Source organism: Anas platyrhynchos, chromosome 1 (genome assembly GCF_047663525.1).
Source record: "Anas platyrhynchos isolate ZD024472 breed Pekin duck chromosome 1, IASCAAS_PekinDuck_T2T, whole genome shotgun sequence".
Taxonomy (NCBI): Eukaryota; Metazoa; Chordata; class Aves; order Anseriformes; family Anatidae; genus Anas; species Anas platyrhynchos.
This window is the reverse complement of record NC_092587.1, coordinates 14,106,466-14,131,292: the sequence shown is the minus strand read 5'-3', so window position 1 is coordinate 14,131,292 and position 24,827 is coordinate 14,106,466. Positions and strand designations below refer to the sequence as shown.

The 24,827-nt window shown below is 36.5% G+C and overlaps 1 protein-coding gene across 13 annotated transcripts in view; it reads right to left on the bottom strand.

The window, feature by feature from the left end:
- The window catches only part of KMT2E (lysine methyltransferase 2E (inactive)), a 73,451-nt gene that overhangs the window by 29,135 nt on the left and 19,489 nt on the right, over nucleotides 1-24,827 (bottom strand). For 11 of the 13 annotated variants that reach the window (XM_072032234.1, XM_027463702.3, XM_072032297.1 and 8 more), the window contains 12 exons: nucleotides 17,453-17,564; nucleotides 16,867-17,096; nucleotides 15,228-15,308; nucleotides 14,389-14,447; nucleotides 10,400-10,572; nucleotides 9,014-9,052; nucleotides 7,071-7,283; nucleotides 5,562-5,692; nucleotides 4,389-4,506; nucleotides 4,127-4,236; nucleotides 2,948-3,209; nucleotides 844-942 (listed from right to left, as the gene is read on the bottom strand). In XM_072032234.1, the coding sequence (XP_071888335.1) occupies nucleotides 844-942; nucleotides 2,948-3,209; nucleotides 4,127-4,236; nucleotides 4,389-4,506; nucleotides 5,562-5,692; nucleotides 7,071-7,283; nucleotides 9,014-9,052; nucleotides 10,400-10,572; nucleotides 14,389-14,447; nucleotides 15,228-15,308; nucleotides 16,867-17,096; nucleotides 17,453-17,564 (1,627 nt within the window). The other 2 variants (XM_072032441.1, XM_072032452.1) reach the window with 2 other exon arrangements.

Below are 24,827 nucleotides of genomic sequence, written 5' to 3'. Positions count from 1 at the left end.
TGTCTTTACAACAACTCATGGCCAAGAAAATAGTTGGTTCTGACATTTGAACAGGTGCAAGTTAGAAGTCTCGAACCATACTTCTGAAAGACTTCATCTCTCTCCCTACTAAGTTAATGCATGTGCAAAAGTTGCACAAATCTAGATATACTCTTGTACAAAGAACCAAGATAAGTCTGTTCAGAAGACTGGTTACAAGTAGAACATTTAAAAGTCACAAACAGTGAAGTGTTAGAATAAAAAGGTTTTCCAAATAAAAATATGTATACAAAAAGTGAGCATAGACAATAAAATGATAGCATTTAGAACGTTCCAAGTACTAGTATTGCATTATAAATCTTGGTCAAGATTTTGATTTAATCTATTTGAAGCATCTCACATTTTGAATGCCCAACACAAAAGCACATTTTATAATATCAGTGTTCATAACACTGTTCTATACCAACCCCTGAAAATTAGGATTTCTGAGGCTTTGTAAGTTGGGAACTCAAAAAAAGTTAGTGCCATCTATAAAACATCCATTAAAAATAATGTACAGTAATAAGGAGTGAAGAAAATCAATTCTACTTGATTTCTACACACATCTTTTTTTTAAAGCGATAGCAAGTTATATACATTTGAAGATAAAAGCAGATTTTTTGTCAGAAAGCGATGATCAAGCCAGATGAAATGCTCTCACTTAAATAGCAAGCCTTGCATTTGAAGTTGAAGATCATGTAAGGATCTGACTTCACATATACTCAGATTCTAAACGCCTACAGAAAGGCAGCAATTAGCATGGGAAGAGCAGGTGTCACTAAGCCTTAGTGACAACTTTAGGCAGCTACTTGCTTCCCAACTTACCATCTTCCTTTTCCTTTCTGCAATCTGCTCCTCTGATTCCATTTCTACTTCATTGCTAATGGGAGTTTTTTCTTCTATATCATCAATAAAATCTGGCTCCTGAAAGATGGAAATGACTGCTTTACAGAAGCTCCACTACTCCTGCAAACTAGGGAATACTAAAAGCTACACAGAACTAAGAATCCTCAGATCACTACTTCAAAAGTAACCAAGCCAATATATCAAGGTAAAATGTAAAAAAGCTGACATCCACTTGTACCTTTGCATAAACCTGTAAATATAACCACTTGACTAGATCTTTTTCAATCTGAGCTTAGAGACGCATCTGTATCTTTTTTCTTAAGTATACTGATCTTACTGAAGTTTTGGGGTCCCATCCCCAGCCACCCACCCACCCCCAGCCCCCCAGATTATGAGAATTAAACCTGCAGTCCAACAGAAACTTGGGCACTAACACTGGTCACTGATCTAGCCACTTCTTAACAAGTTAAAGAATTAGGAGCTTTACATTATACATCCGTTGGAAAAAAAAAAAGGCATTATAATGATGTACAGTGAATGTTGTCATGTCAAAGGGAGAAGTTAACATACTATTATATGGAATTTCTTCTCAGCTCCAGAGTGTATTTCATTGACGTGATATTTTCCGTTTACAATCTCACTGTAGTTTAATAACAGTGCCATGCCACACAGAAACAAAATTTAACTAACTAATAATGGTTATTTGGTTTAAGAGAAGAACACAAAAGGGTAGCTTTGAGGGTTAAGTTTGTTAGCCCTGCGTGCAATTTTACCTTTTGGTTAGGTGACTAGACAGAACTCCTTAGCATTTATCTTTAAAGCACATTTCCCCATATCCTTTCTTTTACCTTAATGTTATATATTTTGTCACAGGAAAGAAGGTTATCAATTGACTAACTGGGCCTCTATATTTATATACATAGTTTAACAGCTTTATTCTCCTCACAATTCTTATTAATTCTTTAATTCTTATTGTTAGGTTCAGTTTGGAAAAAACATTGAGTTCTCCTGCGACTGCTCTGTCAAAGCACTGTACACTATGCTAAAAGTCCAGAAGAAGGTTCCAAATACCAGTTAAAAAGCAACAAAAAGTCATGTAAGATTGTAAAGTTTAAATATTGCCTCTGCAGTTCGCTTTTAACAGTCACATGCCATGCCTTCGGGACTTCCAAGCACTTTAAAGCAACATAGCTACCAAAACCACAGAACAATTTGATCATCTTATGAAAACTGGGGGAGGGAGGTGTCAAATATGCTCTTTTTCCCTGAATTTCCTTTGCTCCTAGTGACACTAGATGAAAAACTCAAAAATCTCTCCTCCCAGAACAAAAACTCTCTCCCTCTCCCCTTAAATCATCATCACAAGCCACTACATTCAAAGAAAGTTTAAATTGTATTTTCCCTACAACAGAGATAGTTACCAAGGTAACAATCCTCTCATGAGAAATACTTCTTTAACAGCTGCTCTGCAAAGCTAGGTTAATAATTAATTTAATGGATCTCTCTCTCATTAGTTCTTTCATACTGACATTAAAAAAGACAGATCTAACAATTGACTACCATGGTATTACCAAGTAGTTTCACCACACTAACTTCAGAAAATATCTTCTTCCTCCCATCTCTCCAAACTCTACTTAAATTCCTTACCAAGTTACAAGACAGCTGCAGCCAGCGCTTAATATGCTGGGCTGAAGTTTTATTTGCTACAGGAGCAGTGTTATTTATTGTTATGTTTAATATGTTACACTTCTGAGTAACGTGGCTTTTTGGTAATCTACATTTCATGACTGTCTGGGAGCTCCTGAAAGCATGACATGAGGCTTTTGCATCAGAGACCCACAAAGAAATTTAGAGGAAAAAAATGTCTAGTTAAAACTGGTAAGGGAACCAAAATATTTAAATCCAATCAAACATTAAAACTGGGAATAATGTAAAAGACCTAAACAGCTTATTCATCGTTTTGTTTTTTGATAAATCCACATATCCTTTTTTCAGTGACTAATTAAAATTATTTTAGTAACTACACAGTTTTAGAGCATTTGTGTTTAAAAGCTTTGCTTCCTAATCATTTCTGTGTCAATACCTGATTATTAGAAATGGAGAGCCTGAGGGGAGAGAGCTTCCTCTGCTTATTATCTGTGATTTTCATTTTGGTGGCTCCTCCTTCACAGTCCAACGTGATGTTCTGATTTTGAGTCTCCTTTTCTCTTGAAACATCTTTCTCTTTCTTTCCCTTTTTCCTTCTGGTTTCATATCCAGTATTGATGTTTTCAGTAGGCTCAGAGCGTCTGAGAACTGGACATTCAGGATTTTCTTTGAGGCAAGCACAGTCCACTTTGTATTTACTAAAAGTAGATAAATCCAAGAAAGAATATTTTGATTAGGCTGTACAGCAGTAAGATTAAAAAAAACCTGTAACTAACATTTAAGCTGATAATTTTCACATATAGAATTAGACTCTTCAATGCTTCAGTTTTTGAGCTGGTGTCAGCTTAGATGTTCCTGCACAATGGGCCAGTGCTCTAGAACACTTCCTACTAGCAGAGAGAAATCATTACAAGATGACACACCTTACATTATAATAAGGCCCATATGGGTCTCAAAAGCCTGATTTTGCCATCAGATTTCAAAGAGGTGACTAAATAACAGCTCTTTTGTATGTAAACAGAATTTAAGTGATAGTTTCCTTTATAATTTCAAAGGAATTCTTACAAATAATGGCAGTTTACTACAGTTTTCCCCAGATAATAAAAGGAGCAGCAGTTATATTCAGAAAAACGTGTATTATAGTATATAATTTAAGGCACTAAGCATGCAGTGTTTTTGAATGTTCTTAATCACCTATTTATAGCTCAATTCCAGACACCATCTTCCCAATGTTATACTACAGAGCCACTCTGAAATACGGCATCACTGTGTAGTTCTACATTTTTTCTTTTCTCCCCGCATTATGGGGCACCTATATACAGAGAAGTTTTCATAGTCCATGTTTGCTCATATTCACCCGAGTTTGCATGTTATCTGCATTACTAATAGGTAACTACAATATGGCTAAAATTAGCAACAGATATTCAGTAATAAAAATATAAAAGAAACCCTGCCTAAAGATACACTATTCACTGCAAACATAAATACACGAAGAGCACTGCATTATTAATGCATGCAAAGAAGCGAACGATACAAAAATCAAGGTCACCCTGAATGCATCACAACTTAACAGGCATTAAATGTTATTTAATGAACAGCGTGCTCAAATACTTACCAATTTCCATAATCAAAATCAAATGCTATTGTAATCTCTGCTCCCTTTGGAATGTTATGGATGGAGTAAATATAAAGATGAATCGTTCCATCTTCAATTACATGCCTCACCTATGTAAAAGAGAACATCATTTTACTGTAATGAAGATTTATTGTTGTTGTATAGAAATTGCAGAAAGTGCTCAAATTATCACTTGGAAAAAATCAAGGGGAAGGGGACATGTAAGTAAATAAACCTAACTTAATTTCATATATATGCTCACCTCTGCATTTGGTGTACATGAACGCCTGATGAATCGAGCTTCATTTCCAAAAGTCCTTGCATCGACACACATTTCTAGCCCATGGAATTTGGAATAAAACAAAACAAATGGGTATGGCCTAAAAAAAAAAGAAAAGAAAAGAAAACCAGACCATTTTTTTACATTCTAAATACAGCCTATTTGATACAAAATTAATTAATGTGAAATAGTGTTGGCAAGACACACTGAATTTGAGGGCTAATCTGAGAACAACCCCCTTGTATTTGAAGCTTCACGTTCTCCAAATATATTTTCAGAATACTGAAAGTTTGAGTCACAGCCCTAAATGCAATTCTTCTGAATGGGATTTAAAAAGAAAAACAAACACTAAACATGGAAGAGACGAGGTAAAGATTCTACATCTTTCTTAAGCTTTTCTTGTAACTAACTCTAAAATGAAACTCCAGTAGAAATGTAGGTGCCTCAGATAATCACCTCAAAAAAAACCAAAAAACACCCCACCCCTGCCTAGTTCTTGCAGTACCATTAGCACCCAGCCTTCTTGAAGGAATTGGGCATCTCAACACTCTGCCAAGACATACTTTAAGTTTGCTATTGCAGTTGCCTGAGAACCCTCCTGTCTTTACTGAGCAAAAGCTCTACACTCACTTCTCCAGCAAGCGTCTTGCAATGTCCCAAGTCAGTGTGAGCCGGCATTTAATGGCAGTGCTGACAATGATCTGCAGGAAGCAGCCACGCATTACTCAGTAACCCACCCACCATGGCAGTTAATAAGCCCGTGTTGACTTGTGTTCCATTCTGTTCTTAGCCTGATAGAATTAAAATCTCTCTCTCTCAAAAAAAAAAAAAGTCTTTACCACTACTTTGCTAATTATTTTAGGATGGCAAGACCTGTCAATCCCTGGGTTAAGGTGCACATCTACATAATTGAGAACGCAGGAATCCTTTAGCCAGGTAAGAACAAAGAAGGAAGAAACTATTTCCTGAAGAGAGCTATAATGATATCCAGGAGAGAGGGGAGGACACCAGCTACCAGCTGCAATTATTTTTAATCAAACAACAAGTAAATGCAAGGCACCACTGGTAATCAAGACCCACTTGTATCTTAGGCACAAGTTTGGCAAAAGAGCATTTAATAGTTACCTTATTACAACATATTTGAAATAAACAAACCTTTTAAAGAAATATCCATTAGCTTCAAATTGTTCTCTCAGCATGAACTTTCCTCTGTATTCAATAATAAGTGCATCAGGAGGCAAGTCTTTGGCAGCTTTTAAAATTTTCTTGTTTTTTTGCACGTAACTCTATAAAGACAGAAGTTAATTTATGAAACAATGGCAAAAATGGGTGGAAAATTATTAACAGCAGATCATACTTCCACAACCACTGAACACCGCTATACGAACCGAAAATTTTGTTGTAATTAAACCTCCAGACTAATTTGATCAAGCAGTCCTGTTCCCATACCAATGTAACTAGTTAAGAACTTAAATTCAAAAAATGCCTTAGCCTTGTATTCTAGTACAGCTAAATCGCAGCATACAGATGTTCTCACTATTCAAGTATTTTATCCCACAGTACATTTAACTGTCAGCACATGTTGAATTGCTGCATTCATTTGCATAATGCTTTCAAAAGGCTTCAATTCCTCCAAACAAAACAGAACATGCAAACATACAAGGACATCCATGATTCATTCAAGGAAAAAACAGAACAGGAAAATATCAAAATAATAAAAAAGAAACCTGAGAAAGTTTGCAAATTTCTTATTTCTGTATCTTTAGATGGAAGGATGTCTTTTAATTAAAAACCAATACATACCCTGACAATTAGTGAACTCTCAAAACTGTCACCGTCAATCAAAAAGGAAGTAGCCTCTATGTAGGCAAAAGGCTCTGTAAGCAGGGATATTCCTCTAAGGAGGCTGTCCCATATGCCATGATGGTCTTTGAGGAAAAGAAGCAAAGATGCTTCTATTAATCTGCTACAGTAACTACTCCTTGAGATTTCTGCTACAAAATGCTAAGGTCTGTTATATGGCTCTGATTTTAAGCTGATCATTAACTGATGTCAAAGACAGAAAGACATTGCACAGTTTCTTCATAAACTAGAAATTACAGGATCACAAGAGTACAGAGTCAAACATCAGTACTGGGATACCACCTACCATCAGAAACATCCTTCATGATGAAAATGAAGTTCTATTCTATCTGAATATCTAAAAATCCAGAACAGACTTACCACATCTCAAGAAAAACACATGCAATTAACATGTCGATACACTTAGTAGAAAAAATATCAAATTGTGATGCTTCTTTCTACTCTAACCATTCCTTGTATTCCTTACACATCAGAGAAACAGTAGCAAGGAAGTTTACTGTGTTACTACCTCCACAACAAACGTTTTAAAGGACAATTCAGGTTTTAGGCTTAGTATAGCATTTTAACTATTTTATGAAAATTGGTATGTAAATATGATTATAATCAAGAGCGATACAGCATGTATGAACATCAATTAGAAACTCTGAAAAAGCTGTTACAACTCTGATGCTTACGTCTTGTGAGACCATATAGAGGAAATGAATGTGAATTCATTTACTTGTTTATTTTTAAGGCATCTAAATTGTTACCTTTGTTATGGTAAAAACACACAAACAACGACAATGTGGCACAGCTCCTTACCTCTACTGGAGGTTTGAAAATCAGATTGCTGGTGCTGACTTCTTTTTTGTCATTTCCATTGCCTAATCTCAGAGCTAGTTTTTGTGCCTCCCTCTGAACACCCTCACTGTACTGGTTGTTACTTGCTTCTTCATAACGATCCATCCATGCCTTGATTTTAGTTTCCCATCCAAAGTTCGAACTGTCAGCTGGATCTATCTCTGGAGCCGAGCCCTATAAATCAGAGTAAGCAACCAGTTATTACAAGGTTAAGATTTTATTTATTTATTTATTGAAAGGTTCCCACTAGTAAGCTAGAAACTCAGAATATGTCTACAACATGCTACGAAATAAAAGGCAGGAGAATGCCATATATTTAAATTTATATGCAACAACTATGATAACTGAGTTCTGTCTTAACAGTACTTTGCATGCACTTTTCCCTCCACTACAGGAAGGGAAAGTTCACTCTATGGGAAGTACAATTTTAATTTCTGTATTATTTAAGAGCACTCCACTGAAATCAATAGTATTACATTTGTTCTTTTATAAACAGCATCATTTCATAATCATTGACCGAGTTCAAGAATACATCCCTTTTCAACAGGGATTCTGGCTTTTAGCAGGATGAGGATGGAGACTGACATCGTCTCCCCCCAAAACTGCCCTGCATCAGGAATCTAACAGTGCAGGAATTGGAGGTCAGATCTCCCTTTCTACTCAACTTTATGAACATATGCAAATATAAAGAACTCCGGCTTCAATTCAATTACACACAGATTCAATACACCCCTTTCAGCTTTAAGGGCTATGCTACATCTTCCTGCTTCACATTTTACAAAGCTTTACAAATCCTTCTACTACTGCAATGAGGTGCAAAGGCTGCAAACTCAAACATTACAGGCTTTGCACACAGCAGTTTTCTCCCCTTGCCTGTTCCTCACTAAACAATTTTCTTTTGCAGTGCTTCGGGTCCTTTCACTTTCAAAGAAAGTACCATTGTACCTCCAGACCTCACAAACAGCAGGCAGGCTGCAGCCAACCAGTGCTCCTTATGGACAGCAGCAGCCAACGCTCCCTTTTCTATCCACCTGAGCAGAGACACTATTAAACATTCATAAAACAGCAAGTAGTTCAGTACTTTTAATTTACCTGTTACTAATAACATTTATTTTGTGCATTGCGGGAACCATACATACAAACAGTGTAACAAAGTGATGCAGTTTTAAAAAAGCAACAGAGCCACACGAACACCAAATTCATAAAGACAGAATTGAGATTTTATTCTGATTTCCTTATTTTGTCTTCATACTTGCAAGTCCCAGTCATATCTGGTATATCTTAAGCCTAAGGTGTGTCCTACGTGTATTTATCTCAAGCATGAATAAACTATGGGAAGTATCTAGCTTTCACATGATTAATACATCTCTCCCACAGAAAATCTGAGGACTGCTATAACATTACAGTCTTAGAAAGCAGACATCCAAACACCATTCCTTAAACTATGCCAGCACTTGATCATTACAGAGACTATGCCAGCACTAGCAAACTGTCCCACCAGATGAATACACCTGTGTATGACAGCAGAAATGCCAGCTCTCAAATGCAACACAGTCACTTCATTCTTTTGCTGCTTACAGTTATTGATAAGTTGGAGTTACTAAACTCAGATGAAGCACGTGGGAACTTTGTTCCCTTGCATAGCACTGAAGTGCCCTAATTCCTCCACTGGATCTTGAGTATCAGGTATTCTTGGGGAAAAAAAGCTCACATTATACTATTTTGGTTAACTTTGCAGAACAAAAACATGCTTTTTATACCTTTAAAATTACTATGGTAACTACATAACTCATTATTAAGAGTATTTTAGTACTTTAATATGAAGCATCAGTGTATTTGGGACTATGCATTCAGTAACATACAATTAAGGTGTATAACAAAAACAAAGCACTGAATCACTCTACCTTTACTCTTGAAGATTTCCTGGATCCTTCTCGAAATGCCTGAAACAAAATTATGTTTATTTTCTTAGGAGGAAATACAAAATCTCTTAAGCAATTCAAAACATGTTTAACAATTACCTCCTCTTTTGTGGACCATTCTCATCATGCAAGAAGAAAACAGACGAGCTACTCAAATCTCAAGGCAGTGGCTTATCTCCCACAGAATATATTAAAAAAATAAAATCAGCATTTCAAACTAAGTGCATATTGGATTTCAGTGCTAGTAGTCCACGTACCCCTGCCTTTCTCCCACATTACAATGTGACTCTAGAAATTCAGAACGCAACGAAGAGTAACTCAACAGTTATTTAGGGAACACCCTTTACTTAGCAGGTTAAGTCTGTGAATAGCCCATATCCTTTACTGCAATAATTATCAAAAGAGGGGAGGGGAGAAGCAGGTGACAGAGAACCTGTAAAATTCACTTTCATTCTGAAATTTCATTCTTTAAGTTATGTTATGTTAGGAGACAAAAAACAGTAGAATACAATGTAGTAAAATTTATATTCAGAACCTTTCATTCAAAAGGCAATATTTACTTAGTGACTGGTATCTTCTTGGAAATATTATTTCTCACTCCTATGTTTAAAGGACAAAATTCTCATCCAAGCCAGTGAAACTTAACTGCAGAAGGCAACTCATTAGTTTAGGAAATCCCATGTACTTTACTTCTTAACGTAGAAAGTATGTTGCTCACAACCAGACGGTACTATCACAATACCCTCTTCACCAAATTATTTCAGTAGCTAACTTTCTGACAGCACACTTCCATACAATTTCAACTCAAATAAATGAACATAAAGTCAACATCAGGACATTGGGCAGCAACCCAACTAGAACAAGTTGCCCAGAGAAGCTGTGGATGCCCCATCCCTGGAGGTGCTCAAGGCCAGGTTGGATGGCGCTTTGGGCAGCCTGGGCTGGTGGGAAGTGTCCCTGCCCACAGCATGGGGCTGGAACCAGACAATCTTTAGGGTCCTTCAAATCCAAACCATTCTATAACCACTTCTGAGCTTAAACTACAACTGATGAGACAATTCTTTGTTAACCAAAGCCTGCTTTGCCTCACCTCTACCTGTATTAAGCAGTTTGGCCAAATACAATTCCTCCTTACAAATTCTATCTCAATTATAAAATTGAACTGTCATGGCTACCTCTTACTTTATGAGAACAGAAAAGGCATGAAGATTGTACCATGTACTACAACAGAATATTACATTTTAATCTAAACCCAGGTAGTAAAATATTAGTAACAATAACCTGGATTTTAAAACCAGTGTCTCTTGGTAAGAAATGTCACACAGCTGTAATTTATAACAGAAAAACAGAAATATTACATTCACTTACTTTTTTACATTTTGCTATGTTCTGCTCTTTCTCCCCACTTTTTTTCCTTTTCTTATCATTGACCTTTGTAACTCTTGTAGCAGTTAATGTAATTGTGGTTGGTGTATGTTGAAAAGCAGTATATAGTTCCACAGGAACCTCATCACCACTCTCTGTTGCACTGGTATCCCCATCTTTAAAAGAAAGAACATTTTGTAAGCAATGACATAACACAGAAGGAACATTCACTAGCTACTCTACACCTGCCTTTGAAAGTCCAAAATGTGTACTGCCAAATATTGCAGGAACTCATACACAAAATTCACCAATAGTTTTAACAGCATGAAAATTAATATCTGTGAAAAGCTAGTAAATTAGCAGATGTTTGCAATGCCAGGTAAGAAAAAGATACCAGACTAACTCATTTTTAAAAATTGAATTATTTTATAGCATTCCATTATAAGCAAAATTAGAATTGAAATCAAAAATGGTTAAAAAAAAAAAAAAAAAAAAGAACTACTCGTCAACTCATCACCTACATAAGGCCTTTACTTGTAATACAGCTTTGGGATTCTCTGATGACGATATTCTAGAGAGGATTAAAATTAATGACTGCCCAGCATTTCTTTTGAAAGCCTATTAATCAGTCATGTGCAAGTTGTAATCAACTACTTGAGATGAAATTTTTAGTGTCAAGTTCCTTTTCCAGGGCAAATATGTCAATGTTGCTGAAAGCCTTCTCTCAAAAAAAAAGAAAAAAAAAAAAAGAAAAAATCCCCTGAAGATCACTCTGCTACTCCCAAGGAAAAGTAGAAGTCTATTTTTCCTTTTTAAAACAAGATTGTACACAAACTGTTATTTTTGTTTTCTGTTGTGACACAAAGACCTAAAGCCAAAGTTTGAAGTTTAGCATACATCAGCATTTATGTCAGACAAATACATTTCCTGACCTGAAACAGGATTACCCTAGTTCTGTCAAGATGAAAGGCTGTCAACTGTGGGGAGGATTGGAAGAGAGATGGTACAAATAGATAGCAGACTGTTCTTCACGTATGCTTCGTACAGACTTCTCACATTTTAGCAGCTTTTCCAAATATTCTGCCTTCAGAGCATTTCACACTACCAAGACTTTTTGAAACCACACAGGGGAAGGCTTTACAAATACTTACGATGAGAGCAGAGAAAACATTCCTTCTGAGCTCAAAAGGATGTTGCCTTTATCAGTGCACTCAACAGTACTATCTATTCTTGAAAACTTCTCTAAATAAAGAGATCCAGATACTGGTTAGTCTGGATTTTTCTTGCTCACAGCATTCCTTAAACAGGATTCCTCTGTGAACAGTAAGCAACCCAGTTTTACGATCTTGGTTCTTTCTAAACTTGTTAGACAAAGCTATACTTTACCTATAAGTTGATGTAGGAATATTTATGCACGTATTATATATATATAAATTTATATAGGTGATCTTAATTTGTTGCATCTCTACTGGGACTATTTTATGAACTATCACTAAAAACACACAGAAGAAACATCTAATAAAAAACTAATTTAAAGACTAGCCGAACAACCAACAATTGGAAAATGAAAACACAAAAAATCCTCACCCTTAAAATCACCTATATTGTATTCCATACACTAATGCCTATAGCATCATTACATATCATGTCACAGGCAAAACCAACCAACCAAAAAAAAAAAAAAAACCAAACACCAACCTGAAAGCCCCCACAGAACACCGCCTTCCTCAGGGAAGCACCATTTCAATACTGTTGTCTTTCTACTCTGTGCTCTAGCTTACTGTAAAAAAGTAATTACCTCAATCAAACATATAATTACACCGAGTTGTTTTGAAACACTCCTTCCTAACCTACATAACCTGCTTTCACTTTGAAGAGCCTTCGCAAAGCACACTAAGTGAAGGTTTTCCATCTTGGAAGGCAAGGTACAAAGTTCCCAAAAGTTTCACAAAAATTACGAGCCCAGACACTTCTCCATAAGCAGCACGTGGCTTCAGCAGCACCTATTTCAAGACCAGACCACCTGCAGCACCATCCTTGAACAAGTAACATATTTGGCTACTGTATCTTTAAATGAAATCATCCTTGACAAAATTAGGTGCTTAACAAAGGTAGCGCACTGAGCCAAAGCTGGCAATCTAATCCACAGAGAGCAACATCATACAACCGTGGGCCCCAGAACAACAGACTAGGAATGCTGCAAGGAAGAAAACTCATATGGTTACGCACACAAGACACTCACCCACTTTCACATCATGGGACATGTTTCCCTAAAGGCTCTTTTCTTGAGGTCAAACAACTGATCTGTTACTTGCTGCCCACTTTTTAGCTCTGGATGCAACATGGCTAACAGCAGCAACACTTCAGAAATCTTTAGAATGAAAACCATTACACGGTGAAGTACTCGCACATCTAAATGAAAAGCCTTATTATATACAAGCCTCTGAACCTCTGTATACATATTTAGTCAGAACACAGAGATCAGGCAACCTTGCCTATAAAAACCTCTAACTTAATACCAAATAAAAATATTTGAAAGCACCAGAATGTTACTGAATTAACAGATCCATTGGAATCAATGCCTTTTTTTCTCTTTCTACTTGACAGCATCTATTGAAACTGTCCATTTTTACTAGTGTCTCATGGTATATGAACATACCTGGAATTACTTTAAGCCTGACTGAACCAAGCCACATCAACACAAAAAGTGCATTTAGCCAAGCAAGTGTATTAGCTGAATGAAAATCAACCAGAGAGCATGTTAACATGAGAAAATGTTAATTTCTAATTACTGTGATTTTTAGTACTTAATTAACAGAGCACTAAGTCACAGCTTAAACAGGGTAGTCTTTTTTTTATTTTTATTTATTTATTTATTTATTTATTTTTACCGTTTTGATACTTAAGATTTACCATTTGCCATTTGTTTTCCTATTGACTACACAGAGCAAATTTAAAAGACTACTTTTGAGTTCTAAATTCATCTAGCAGGTCAACCAAAACTTTATGAAGTAGGTTTAGTTCTGTTAAAATGAAAGCAGACAAAACCAGAAATTATTATGGTGTTCTAAATAAGTCATTAATGTCTAACTGACTAAAGCAGCTTGCACAAACCCCTAGCACTTCTGAGACAGAATTTGAAAGTAAAACATGTTAAGCTCTAGACGGTCTTCTGTGTTACGACTTTTGCAACAGAGCTTTAAAGTTATCACCTGTCAACCAAACCCATGACACGTTTTGACAACGGATTGACAGAACTCCTGACAAATTGATGTCAGTTGAGCTTTGACATTCTGTAAATGGTAGTAGAGCTCATTTCATAAAATAGAGACTAAAAAGCTCCTTGCTTCATCAGATTATCAAAACAAAGAGTTGTTATTAATTTTTGTGGTTGACAAAAATACCTATATATATATACAAATCTAGAGCCAACATATCAGTTAGGATTACCTCTCAAAGCTATGCTACGTTGTTTTAAAGCTCATTTATTATGTAATTCTTCATTAGAGACAGGAGTATCACCAGTAATGGAATAGTTTTAAGATGTTAGTATTAGAATAGAAGTAGTCTACACTGTCAAGGAAGGAGTGACAGAAACATGAAGTCATTTTCTCCCCAAAAGAAAGTGGACTTAGCAACCCTCTCTTATCCCAGTAGTCTCAAACTTTCCCATCTATCTTCAGTAGCTTACTCAGAGCACTCTTGTTACTGTAAAAGCTACATTAATTCTTAAGATACTTTAACAATGTTTAGAATGAATTATTCCACAACAAATTGGTGGTGACATCTTTTAAGAAAACACTTGGAACTTCAACTATTCTGATATAAAGCTCTTATTAACAATAGTCACGTAGCAGGTATTGGTTTACTGAACCTTATATACTGAAGGATATCAAAATTACAAAGAACTGCGTATATGTTCTTACATCTATGCAATTGATATTTATTTTATCATCTTTACTGAAGAAAAATCTTTTAAAAGCTTTACCCACCTGACATATTTTCCCTTTTCCTTTGCTGTAACAGCACTGCCCTTTCTTTATCCAAATTCCTGAAATTAAAAAAAAATAAGTTTCACTCCATGCCTTATACTAATGCATCAATATATCCAAGTATTTAAACAGAACTTCACTGTAATACAAGGCACATGTGGGTATTCAAATCACTTCAAAACATAATGAAAATATAGGTAGCTCATAAGAAAGACTGACAGTTGGCCCATGGATTACAACTAAACAGGAATTAAACCGTTCTTTTGCAGATTCCTTAAATCATCACAATATAATAACAAAGATCCTAAGACAGTATGGTTCAAGCAATTTCCCAGGAAAAAAAAAATATTTGTAATTAAACGTTTTCTGAACACACTTCTTTTATTCACTGTTTAAATGACAATGTGCAATGTAACTAACAGGTAGCATTTTATGCTCTATATCCCAGAACAGCTATTATTAAAGGCAGGTATAATCTACCTACCACAGAGAACTAAATGCCCTCCTGGTCATGTTATAGGACTTCAGGTTTGAGAGGGAGCATAAAAATACCCATTCCAGAGCAAGAAATCCTTGGATCCACGACTCATTGCTATGTCAGTAAGTGTTTCAATGGTTTAACCCTGTCATCTAGTGAGGATAAACAATGACAACTAAACAAGAGAATGCAGACTGGTAAGGTCATCTGCATCAGAAACATAGCTCCTTCATCTACAATTCTCAAGATTATGCTACATGGTCTGCATTTTTAACTGTTGGTTGTTCCAGGACTTTTGTTTTGTGTTTCTGTTTTGTTCTTAAATATTCTCTACTCATACTAGCTGATCTGAACTACTCACCTTGGTTGACAACGTTCACACAGATATATGTCAGGAATATGCTGCCGGTCAATTCCCATGCAGTCAATGTGCTGCCAGACACTACAAAAAAAAAGACCTTTTGGTTATTTTAAGTACAACTTTACACTCTTTGTGTGTAAATACACACACTCTTTATATATATGATTTTTTCCCCTCCTGTCATGATCTTGACTCAGATTAAACACTACCTAAAAACTACTTACTGAATTACTGTCTTCATCAGCCCTCTGCTAGCCTACTGACTTTCTATTCTGCTGATCACTGCAATTCCAATCTTGGGGCTGCCTCCCAATGCTTCTGCTTCCTTAGTCTTTTTTTTTTTTTTTGGTTGAATTTTTTTCTCAATATAAAAAGGGAATTCATTTTCTTTATAACATGCCAACATGACACCCACACCACAGATTCCTTTGCTTGACTGCACAGTCCTCTGTAGGAGCACAAGTCACACGACTGGCAGGACTGTTGTACAACACAGGAAGAGCTTTAACTGCTTCCCACAGTCAAGGAAGAAAGGCTGCTTGCTAGGCTGAATGCTAGAAGTAACTGGGACACAAAAATCACTTGAGAATTTCTCACAGTTCTCCCAGCACCTTACATAAAACCTCTTCTTAAAAACTAGCAGACTACCGGTGACAATCTACAATTCCCCTGCTGAAGGAACATCTCTATTTTAAACTAAGAGAGATCTCTATTTTTTCTAAGAAAGATCTCTATTTTAAACTAAGAGAAAAGGTTACCAGAATCAAGGACCATTGAAAATGAACAAGCTTGTTATGACAGAGGAATAAGACCTGAACTATTGTTTTAATTAACTGTAGCAATCATTTTAGAAATACAACTTAGTAAATTCAGCAACATCAATTAGCTCATTATAAGTATTGAATGAGAATATACAGACTAACACTGAGTAATTCCAGAAATACAAGATTTGTCTTCTCCTGCTACGTGTCCCACCTCTAAAAATTTCAAAGCTCCATTTTCCAAAATGCAGTTGTTCAATAGCATCTGCTTATGTAAGTAGCTATTTGATCATACTAAAACACGAACACAAGTTTAAATATTTTAACTCTGGGTTCCCAAATAAGAATCTGTTAGCTTTAAGAATTTCAGTAACTATCGAAAGACCACGTCTTTTGAAGATGAAGAGTTCCTATCAGAAAGATCACACACACAAAAAAGCCTGTTATTTGAGAGGCTTATGTCATATTGCTTTGCTTCCTGCAAGTTACTTGGTTTACACGCACATACCTTCCCAAAACACTTGATTACTTGGTACCTTTTTATTTCACCATATTGACAAATAGCTTGGAGAAAATAAATACCCTTTTTAGAAAGAAAAAGGCAAAGACATCCTTACTAGAGCAACAATACATAAGTGAAGGTATGAACAAATTGACATGAAAAGTTAAGAGAGACTGGGATAAAGTATGAAATACTCGTTACTTTTAATCAACTACTCTGCCTATTAAAAAACCTTAAACCTTCAAACATTGTTTTGATTAAGGAAGTTTCCTCTGTCTTATGAATCAAGACTGTTAAAACACCATTTAATTGCACTCAATTTGTCAATGCAGCTTTAAAGTCATTTTACCTTTTCAATACATTTAATATTCATTACCTGCATTTGTCACAACAGATCATATATCCATCATCATGTGTAAAGCCACAAATGCATCTGGTAATATCAGTTCCATAGCTTCCATCCTCTGACGTACTGATGGTGGTAGCACTGGAGGTTTCATCAAAGTTGGGAGTGGTAAATATGCCTACTTCATTCTTGTTTATAAGCACTGATGGAGGAGGAGAAGCTGGAGGCGTTGGAGGAGGCCGAGCACCATAGTTATGGTCCTAGATTTTTTTTGAAAGGTAAGTTACAGCTCTTAAGTGTCAGACATTATGATGGTTATTTAAGCCGAAGTATAAGATTAACTTTATAAGAAGTCTCTGAAGTTCTGTGCATTTTTTAAAATTAGGTTTAAACTTATTTCTGTCATTGCTCATTCTTGGTGTGTGTTGTTTTGTTTTTTTTTAACCTTCTAAACTATGTTTTACATAAAATTCACCATGTTCTGTATTCAGCTTTCTAATCAACTATTTTTAGGCATTTTACCCAGCTCCCAATAAAATACAAAACTATAAGCATGAATCAGGAGTTTTTCCTATTTAAGAACAGCAGATTTTACCATATTTAGCACGAAACTTACTGCATAGGGCAAACCAATGTAACTGTGTGAATGCGAGCTGCTGGTATACAACTGGTGTGGATAACTGTTCGATTTTTCAACTACCACAGGGCTAGCTTCTACAGATTCTGGTCTGCAAAACAAAAACAGAAGAATAATAAATAGTTGTACAAATAAATACAAGTAATTTATTAATGTTATGTCAATATACTTGTTAGTTATGATAATTGTTTCACAACTGCTAAGTAATTACAGGCTGTTCCTGTTAAAAAGGAGTATACAAAAAGGATCAGGAATACAACAATCACCACCACCAAAACCACTTTTACTCCCCCAGCTACCCAATTAGAAAAAAAAAACAGCACTTTTCTTTAATCTATAAGGAAGCTTCCAGAGTGGCAGAGAACTTATACCTCTGTAGCTACAAAACTTTTAAAAAAAGAGTACATGCTAAATAATTTCACAGAACATGCAAATCTAGGCAGAAATACAGGTTACACACTTTGTCAGGAACTCATCGATCAGTATGCACAGGTCTATCGAGTTGCAATAAAAGCTAAAGAAAGGACTTCAGCTTAATTAAGACAAAAGACAGAAGCAACAATACACACAACTGCAACCCGTTGAGGACACAGCCCCACATAGCACAGACACTATGAAATTCTGCAGAGACATCTAGTGGTAGCATCAGCACATGACTCTCAACATCTTCATGAACCGGCACCCACAGCAGCACTGTTTCTGCAAACAGAAACCTTAAGTAGGACAAATCTAAAAAAGGCACTCATCGATTTATTTTTTACCTTGAAAGAAAAAGCGAACCGTTTTCTAGATGAAGCTTGGTAGAGAAAGGCAGTGTCACCTCTAATAGAGGAACTATGGTTTATACATACTAAACCACAACGCAAAAGTTGAGAAGGGTAAAGGAATATTAAAACAGGAGTATCTTTTTGAATCCAAGAAATTTCTCAGTTCACGTGTCACTAACTTATTGGTTTTGCACTGCACCATGCAATCCAATCACACCAGTACAAGCTTTAAATTAATGCAGTCACCTAGCTGCATTAAGAATTACATTTTCTGGCTTTTTTAAACACTGAGGCAGGGCGAAATACCAGCATCTTTTAAACTGAAATAGCTTTTGACTAGCATCACAAGTTGAGCCCAAGTGGGTACTTTTCTAATTTTAGTTTCACTGTGCATCAAATCTTTTTCCCCACAAAGATTCAGTAATTCCTTGAGCTGATGTTTTAAAATTGGTCATTCTGAATTCTAAGTTAAAGCAGAAATTCACGTTTTTCTCATTCTTCGTGTTTTTCTTGCATTGATATAAATGCAAGGTTTTTTTTTTAGTATGCCATGAAGTGAAGCAAGCCTGATTTAAGAAGACACCAGCAACTCAAGCTTTCTGCTAACATGTCTGTAAGAATATAATTTTTCTTCCTGGGAAGAACATACAGAACTGGAAGCGTCCCACTAACATCTTTAGCAGCCTGTTTCTTCTCATTAGCTTTTCCCTTTGTAATCTTACTGTGTACAAAGAATCGCCAGTTAAAAATGCTATCATCAGAAGACATTAGTCACAAAAGTTCAGGGGGGAAAAAAAGTCTTAAAAAATACTGACGTTTCTAACAGTCACCATGCCTGGTAGGGGAATGTATAGATCACACAAAGTACTAGCAGATAAGAAACAGAGCTTGTAAGTACAGTAGATTGAGGGGAAAACCAACTCTGAAGTCACTTGCCCTTACTTATCTCAAACCCAGAAAAATCCTCATTTCTTTTTTTTACACCACTTCTCAGCTGGAAAGTACTTTTTATCAGAGTTTGTTGGAATTACATCCCAGAAGCAGCCAGGTTCATCAAGCCCAAATAAAAAAAAAAAAATCAAAAGGACACCAGTTGGAAAAAAACTGTCTTTCCCACAGATTTGCCTTTATATGCTGACCACACCTGCACTGGTGTACAATGCATTTGGGCAGTAATCAACACTATTAATGTTGCCTAGTTAATACTTCTAGGATCTTGCCAGTCCAAATGCCAATTAATCAAGAGCCAACTATCCATCCAATAAACACATCAATCAATCTTAACATGCCCTCGATACCCTCAATACTTCACTAGGTGAACATTCAGCGAAAGATACAAGAAAGGAAGCACACATCCTAAAAAGGGAGGCCATACATATTTCATCAACTGACTACAAAATTAAAAGGCACTCTTGCAAAATATGAAGCAAGACAAAAGACCCTACTCCTTAAATATATTTCTACCTACACTAGCCGTTTAGAAACCACTTAAGAGAAGCACTTTAAAATTTAGAAATTTAGAGGCATAACTTTTGTGGGAAGCAAAAGCATTAAGCTTCTAAAAAGGAAATGCAGAAATAAATACAATCCATTAACCCTAATTATTTTAATACCTGTAGAACACAGAGTGGAGGATTAAAACCAAAAAGGCACAACATTCATCTGAGCAAGAAAAAACAAAAATGGGTTGGGAGAAAACTGGGTGAGAAGCAAAGACAACTAAGCCTTCATATTTAAAAAGGAAAAAAAAAAAAAAAAGGCTTAACAGGCAGTATTTAAGCAGAATTAGCTTTCAGGAAAGCTTTTTTCCCCACCCAAACATTTGGGGCACACCTCTTAGTAAAATTCTTAATTGTACACTCAAAGCATTAGACATTACTTTCAGTTATTTATTTATTTTTTTAAAACTGACGTTCTTTATCCCAAGAATCTAGTCTTCAGGACTCAATCTTTCTACCACTTACATGCCTGAACCATTTCTAACACTCAGAACATGACTTTGGAGCTAGCGTCTAAGTACCTGACTTAGAAGACTGCAACCATGCTTGGTTGCAGACAAAACTATTATGTATGCTGACTATTAAAAATGCAGGAGAGGACAACACAGGGAAAGGAGATGAAGGGAAAAAAAATAGGATACAAAGCTAAAGATTGCAAGTATACATCCTGGGTAGTTCAGTCATACCCTAAACAAATGCTTGCATTCCTTTAAAAACAAAACAAAACAAAACAAAACAAAAAAAAACACCCACTGCTCCCGATCTTTCCACTGGCATTATTACCGGCATCTGAAAAAGCAAATTTTCAAGAAGAAAGAGGAAGCATTCAGATCTGAAAGAACATTGATGTTTTCCTTGCTCTTTTCTTTGACCTTAAACCACTTCTGTACCAAACTGAAATATCAAGCTTGGCACTCTTCTGAGCATGCCACATTTTTCAGCCTTACCTCAAACAGCTGTACCCTAACTATGAGGAGATGGTACAGTATTTTCAGTTTTCATCAAAACCATCTTAGAATATGGTATATTTGGAATTATACCCAAATCCTAATAACATGCTCTGAAACAAACAACTATTACTGTGATACACTGACCATGACATTTTGCTGAAGTGCTGTTTGTTAGGTGTTTTGGTTAGCAATTCAAAACCACGCTAAATATTTAGAAGTAGCACAACAGAAAGGACCCTTAAAAAAAGCAAAGATACTCCTATGTTCCCAGTTTGCAATGACTTGAAACATTCCTGTAACTTGAAAACAAGTGAAAAAATCAAAAGATACTATGTTTTCTTTTAAGAACCACTCAAATTTCAACTCTGCAGTTGAAAACTCTCATGCTCTGGGTTACTTCCTAGTGGTTCTACTTAACAGTACAGTGCAAACTGAAACATATTCTGCACATTGCCAGCAGATGGCATTAGTGAAAAATTAAATGGGCTACACAGGAAATCAGTTCACACACACAAAAAATCAGTCCCTATAAGCTTATAGCTCACCTATATTAAGGGAATAAACTACAAATCATTCTAAGCAATGGTAAATTTGTCTTTAGAAAAGTTCCCCTGTCCCCACCCCATTGCTCTCAAATGCCATTTTGTTTCTGCCTGAGCAGTAATTCCAGAAGAAAAGGTGGCAGTTTCTGACTACCAAAATTAGTCATTGGAATCTGGGGCCCTCAACCTCTTCTGTTAACCTTTCAGTATTCAAATGAAAAACAATCTCATTAAAACTGAAACTGTCATCCTGTAAAGCTTCCCTTAGGAAGGTTAGCTAACAGTACTTCCCAAAACACCTTTAAAACTCCAAATGAAACTTCTTGCTTCCAAGCATGCTTCAGCAACAGCAGCCTGCCATGCACCAGGTTGGCTTGGTCTAATCAGGGAGTCTGGGTTTGCTTTTCCTTTGTACCAGCACACCTGAGCATTATCTGGCTGAAGGTCAGCTCAGATAAAGGAATATAATTTATTTTGTATGAAAAGCAGATAACATTTTCTATTTCAACACACTTCACCTAGCCAAACACATCAGATGGCCTTAGCTACCTAGAGAACAGAAAACTGAGCGCTAATTCTCTACCACCAACTGCTACCTAAACATCCCATACCAGGCCCTACAGGTAATGCTGGCCTGACACCATTTACCAGCAACCTCCCCATTCTCCTATGACACTTTAGAAAAAAATAATCCCTGTTTCAACACCAGCTAATGGGTTAAGTTCTTCCTGATTTTTATTTAATACTGAAACATTCATAACCTTTTCTCCTGGATATTGAGCTCGATAAAATGATTGATACACTGTAGGGTTTTGGTTCAAAGTACATTCATACATTATAAGGGCCTTCTCCAAAAAGTATATACAGATATTAAGAGAAGAACAGTGCTATTGATGGTGTATCTTATACACTGAGCTACACTAACAATCTCTTCAGTCAGGAAGCACATATTGAACTTGGCAAAACAGCTGGCTCTGTATATTACTACAAGGTCTTTAATGATAAAAGAGGGATTCTCTTAAAAAGTGACTGGTATTCAGCTTTAGAAAGCCTTTTACAAGTGAAGCAAAAATAAAGGCAAAATGTACAGATGTGGGGGTACAGGTGTGAGAGAGATCATAATGCTTTGTTGGGCTGCAACAATGTGCAGGCTGCATACTATTACACGTAAAGTTTTCACTGAAATGCACACACAACAAAAAAAAAGGACTCTGACTATGGTGACATAATGAAGATCAATCTACCCCTGGAGAATTTAGGTTCAAGTAACAGAAGAGGAGCTATTGCACCCAATTTAGAAGACACTCACACCTTCAAGGAGGAGTTATGTTTCTCCACCTACCTATTTGACAGAATCACAGCACAACTGTAGGTGTGGCAGAGCCCTCTGGAGGCCAGCTGCTCCCACCCCTGCCCAAGCTGGGCCACCCAGAGCCACTTGCCCATGTGCAGGTGGCTTCTGAAGGTCTCCAAGGAGGGAGATGCACAGCCCCACTGGGCAGCCTGTGCCAGTGCTCGGTCACCCACACAGCACAGAAGTGCTTCCTCCCCACGTCCCTCTGGATGGCAGCACAGCCCTCTGGTGAACGAGGCCCTCCCCCCAGTTGTGTTATCTGCCAGCTTACAGTACCCCAGTGTACAGGTCATTAATGAAGATTTTAAACAGGACTGGTCCCAGTATTGACCCCTGGGGCCCTCCAGTAGTTACTGGCCTCCTTATTAAAAGTATGTAAGTGAAACTGTATGTAACAGATAAACTACCCACCATTAAAAAACCACCACACTAATCCCTTACTTTAAAGCATGTTTTATCCTCTAGGGCTCCTTCTCCTACATAATTAGGTTTGTCATTCCCCCTCTCTCTTGTGTTTGCTCACGCTTCAGTGACTGATGAAGCAACATCAGACCTGTCAGTCACCGTGAAGAAAGTCCAACTCCTCCCACCTGGGAAAACCCCAGAACCTGCTCAAAGGTCTATCTGTGATCACTATCAATACTATCTGTGCCCAATATATCCTTGGAAGAAGACATAAAAAGTACACTTAAAGGAGATAAACAGTGATAAAAAAGGTTACCTAAATTGCTTATGCAGTTGTTAGGTACACAGTTTTGTGTCACACTTCTTTAGACACGGACATGGCTTTTAGATCAGCATAAATTAATCATGCAACTAGCTACTTTTCAGCAATGATATTCTCAGAGATTATATTAATGAAAGTAACTGCTAACAGTCACCCAACATCTGAGGAGAAGCAGCACCTAACTGGGTCTCCATGCCACAGTATCAAGCAAATAACACAGTGAACTATTTTGTTTATACTGACAACTGTATTTATTTATCCTAATTTCAGCATGGCTTGCTGAGTCTGCAAGTAGTGTTAGTAACCTCGGGAACTGTGACCTCCTCGAAACATGAAAATCCACAGAAAAAGATAATGAAAAGAGCTGTGAATGATTCACACTGAATTATTTAACATGGAGTTAAAATCATTTTCTGCACCACGGAAACCAGTGTTCATGATTATGAAAGAGATCAACAAAGCAAGTTTAAAGACTTTAATGCAACAAAGTTTCAAAGAAATATTTTTTAGTTTTCTTTAGATAAGGAGTTCTAGTCACATAGAGTATTGAAATAACCTCACATACAACTGAAAACACAGGAAAGAAACATCCTTTTAAAAAGCTGTTTGAGATCTTAAGTGCGTGACAAATTTCCTTCAGTATTTGGAAGAAAAGACATCTTGCATTGAATAATGTTACTAGGTTAGCACGCACTCTCAAGCTAAGATTTTCTGCACGCTACTTTTACTGATAGCGGTTACTCAATGCACCTGTTAAATGAAGGACCACTTTGTGAAGTTTATTTGCTTTATGGAGAGATTTTAAGAAAGCATTTTAAAAAAGTCTAATCCATTGCTTCAATATCTAAAGCAAACAGACGTTTGTGTGTTAACCAGAAAAAGTAAGTGGCTTAAATATTACTAAAGGCTGTCTGTACTCAGAGGAAAGCAAGGAGTAACAGCATCTCAAACAGTTAATATAAATGACGCATTTAACAGCTTTTGCTCTAAGAAATGAACTGTTTTTTTTCCCCTCTCTATTTACACAAGGCAGCGTACAAACCTTAGTGTGGCTTACACAAACTCTCTTGATCTTTAACATCACTTTTACTGTCTTGACACCCACTTTTTCACAACTCATCTGTCACGTTTTACTAACACAAAAGCCACAGAGGAAACAGGAAAAAAAAATCCAGATACTGCTCTGAAGTACACAGAGCTAAATGGGATGATGTCCTATATAAACAGGTAGAAATAATAACGTCTTGGTCTTTTACTTCTCAAGTTGATCAAAATGTTATTTCTTCTCTCATAACATTCAAGAGCCAGGTGGATGCTACACACATGGAAATGTGTTTACCCAAAAGGAAAGATCTCCACTCACAGCCCAACAACACCTAAACCCTAATTCATCTATACTCTGTAGACTCAGGCGCCAGCAGCAAAAATAAAATTTAAAAAACACTCTGCTTATTTCATGCAAAGCTTCTTGAATTAAGGATTTTTTGCAACCTTTTATAAATGGCTATCCAATTT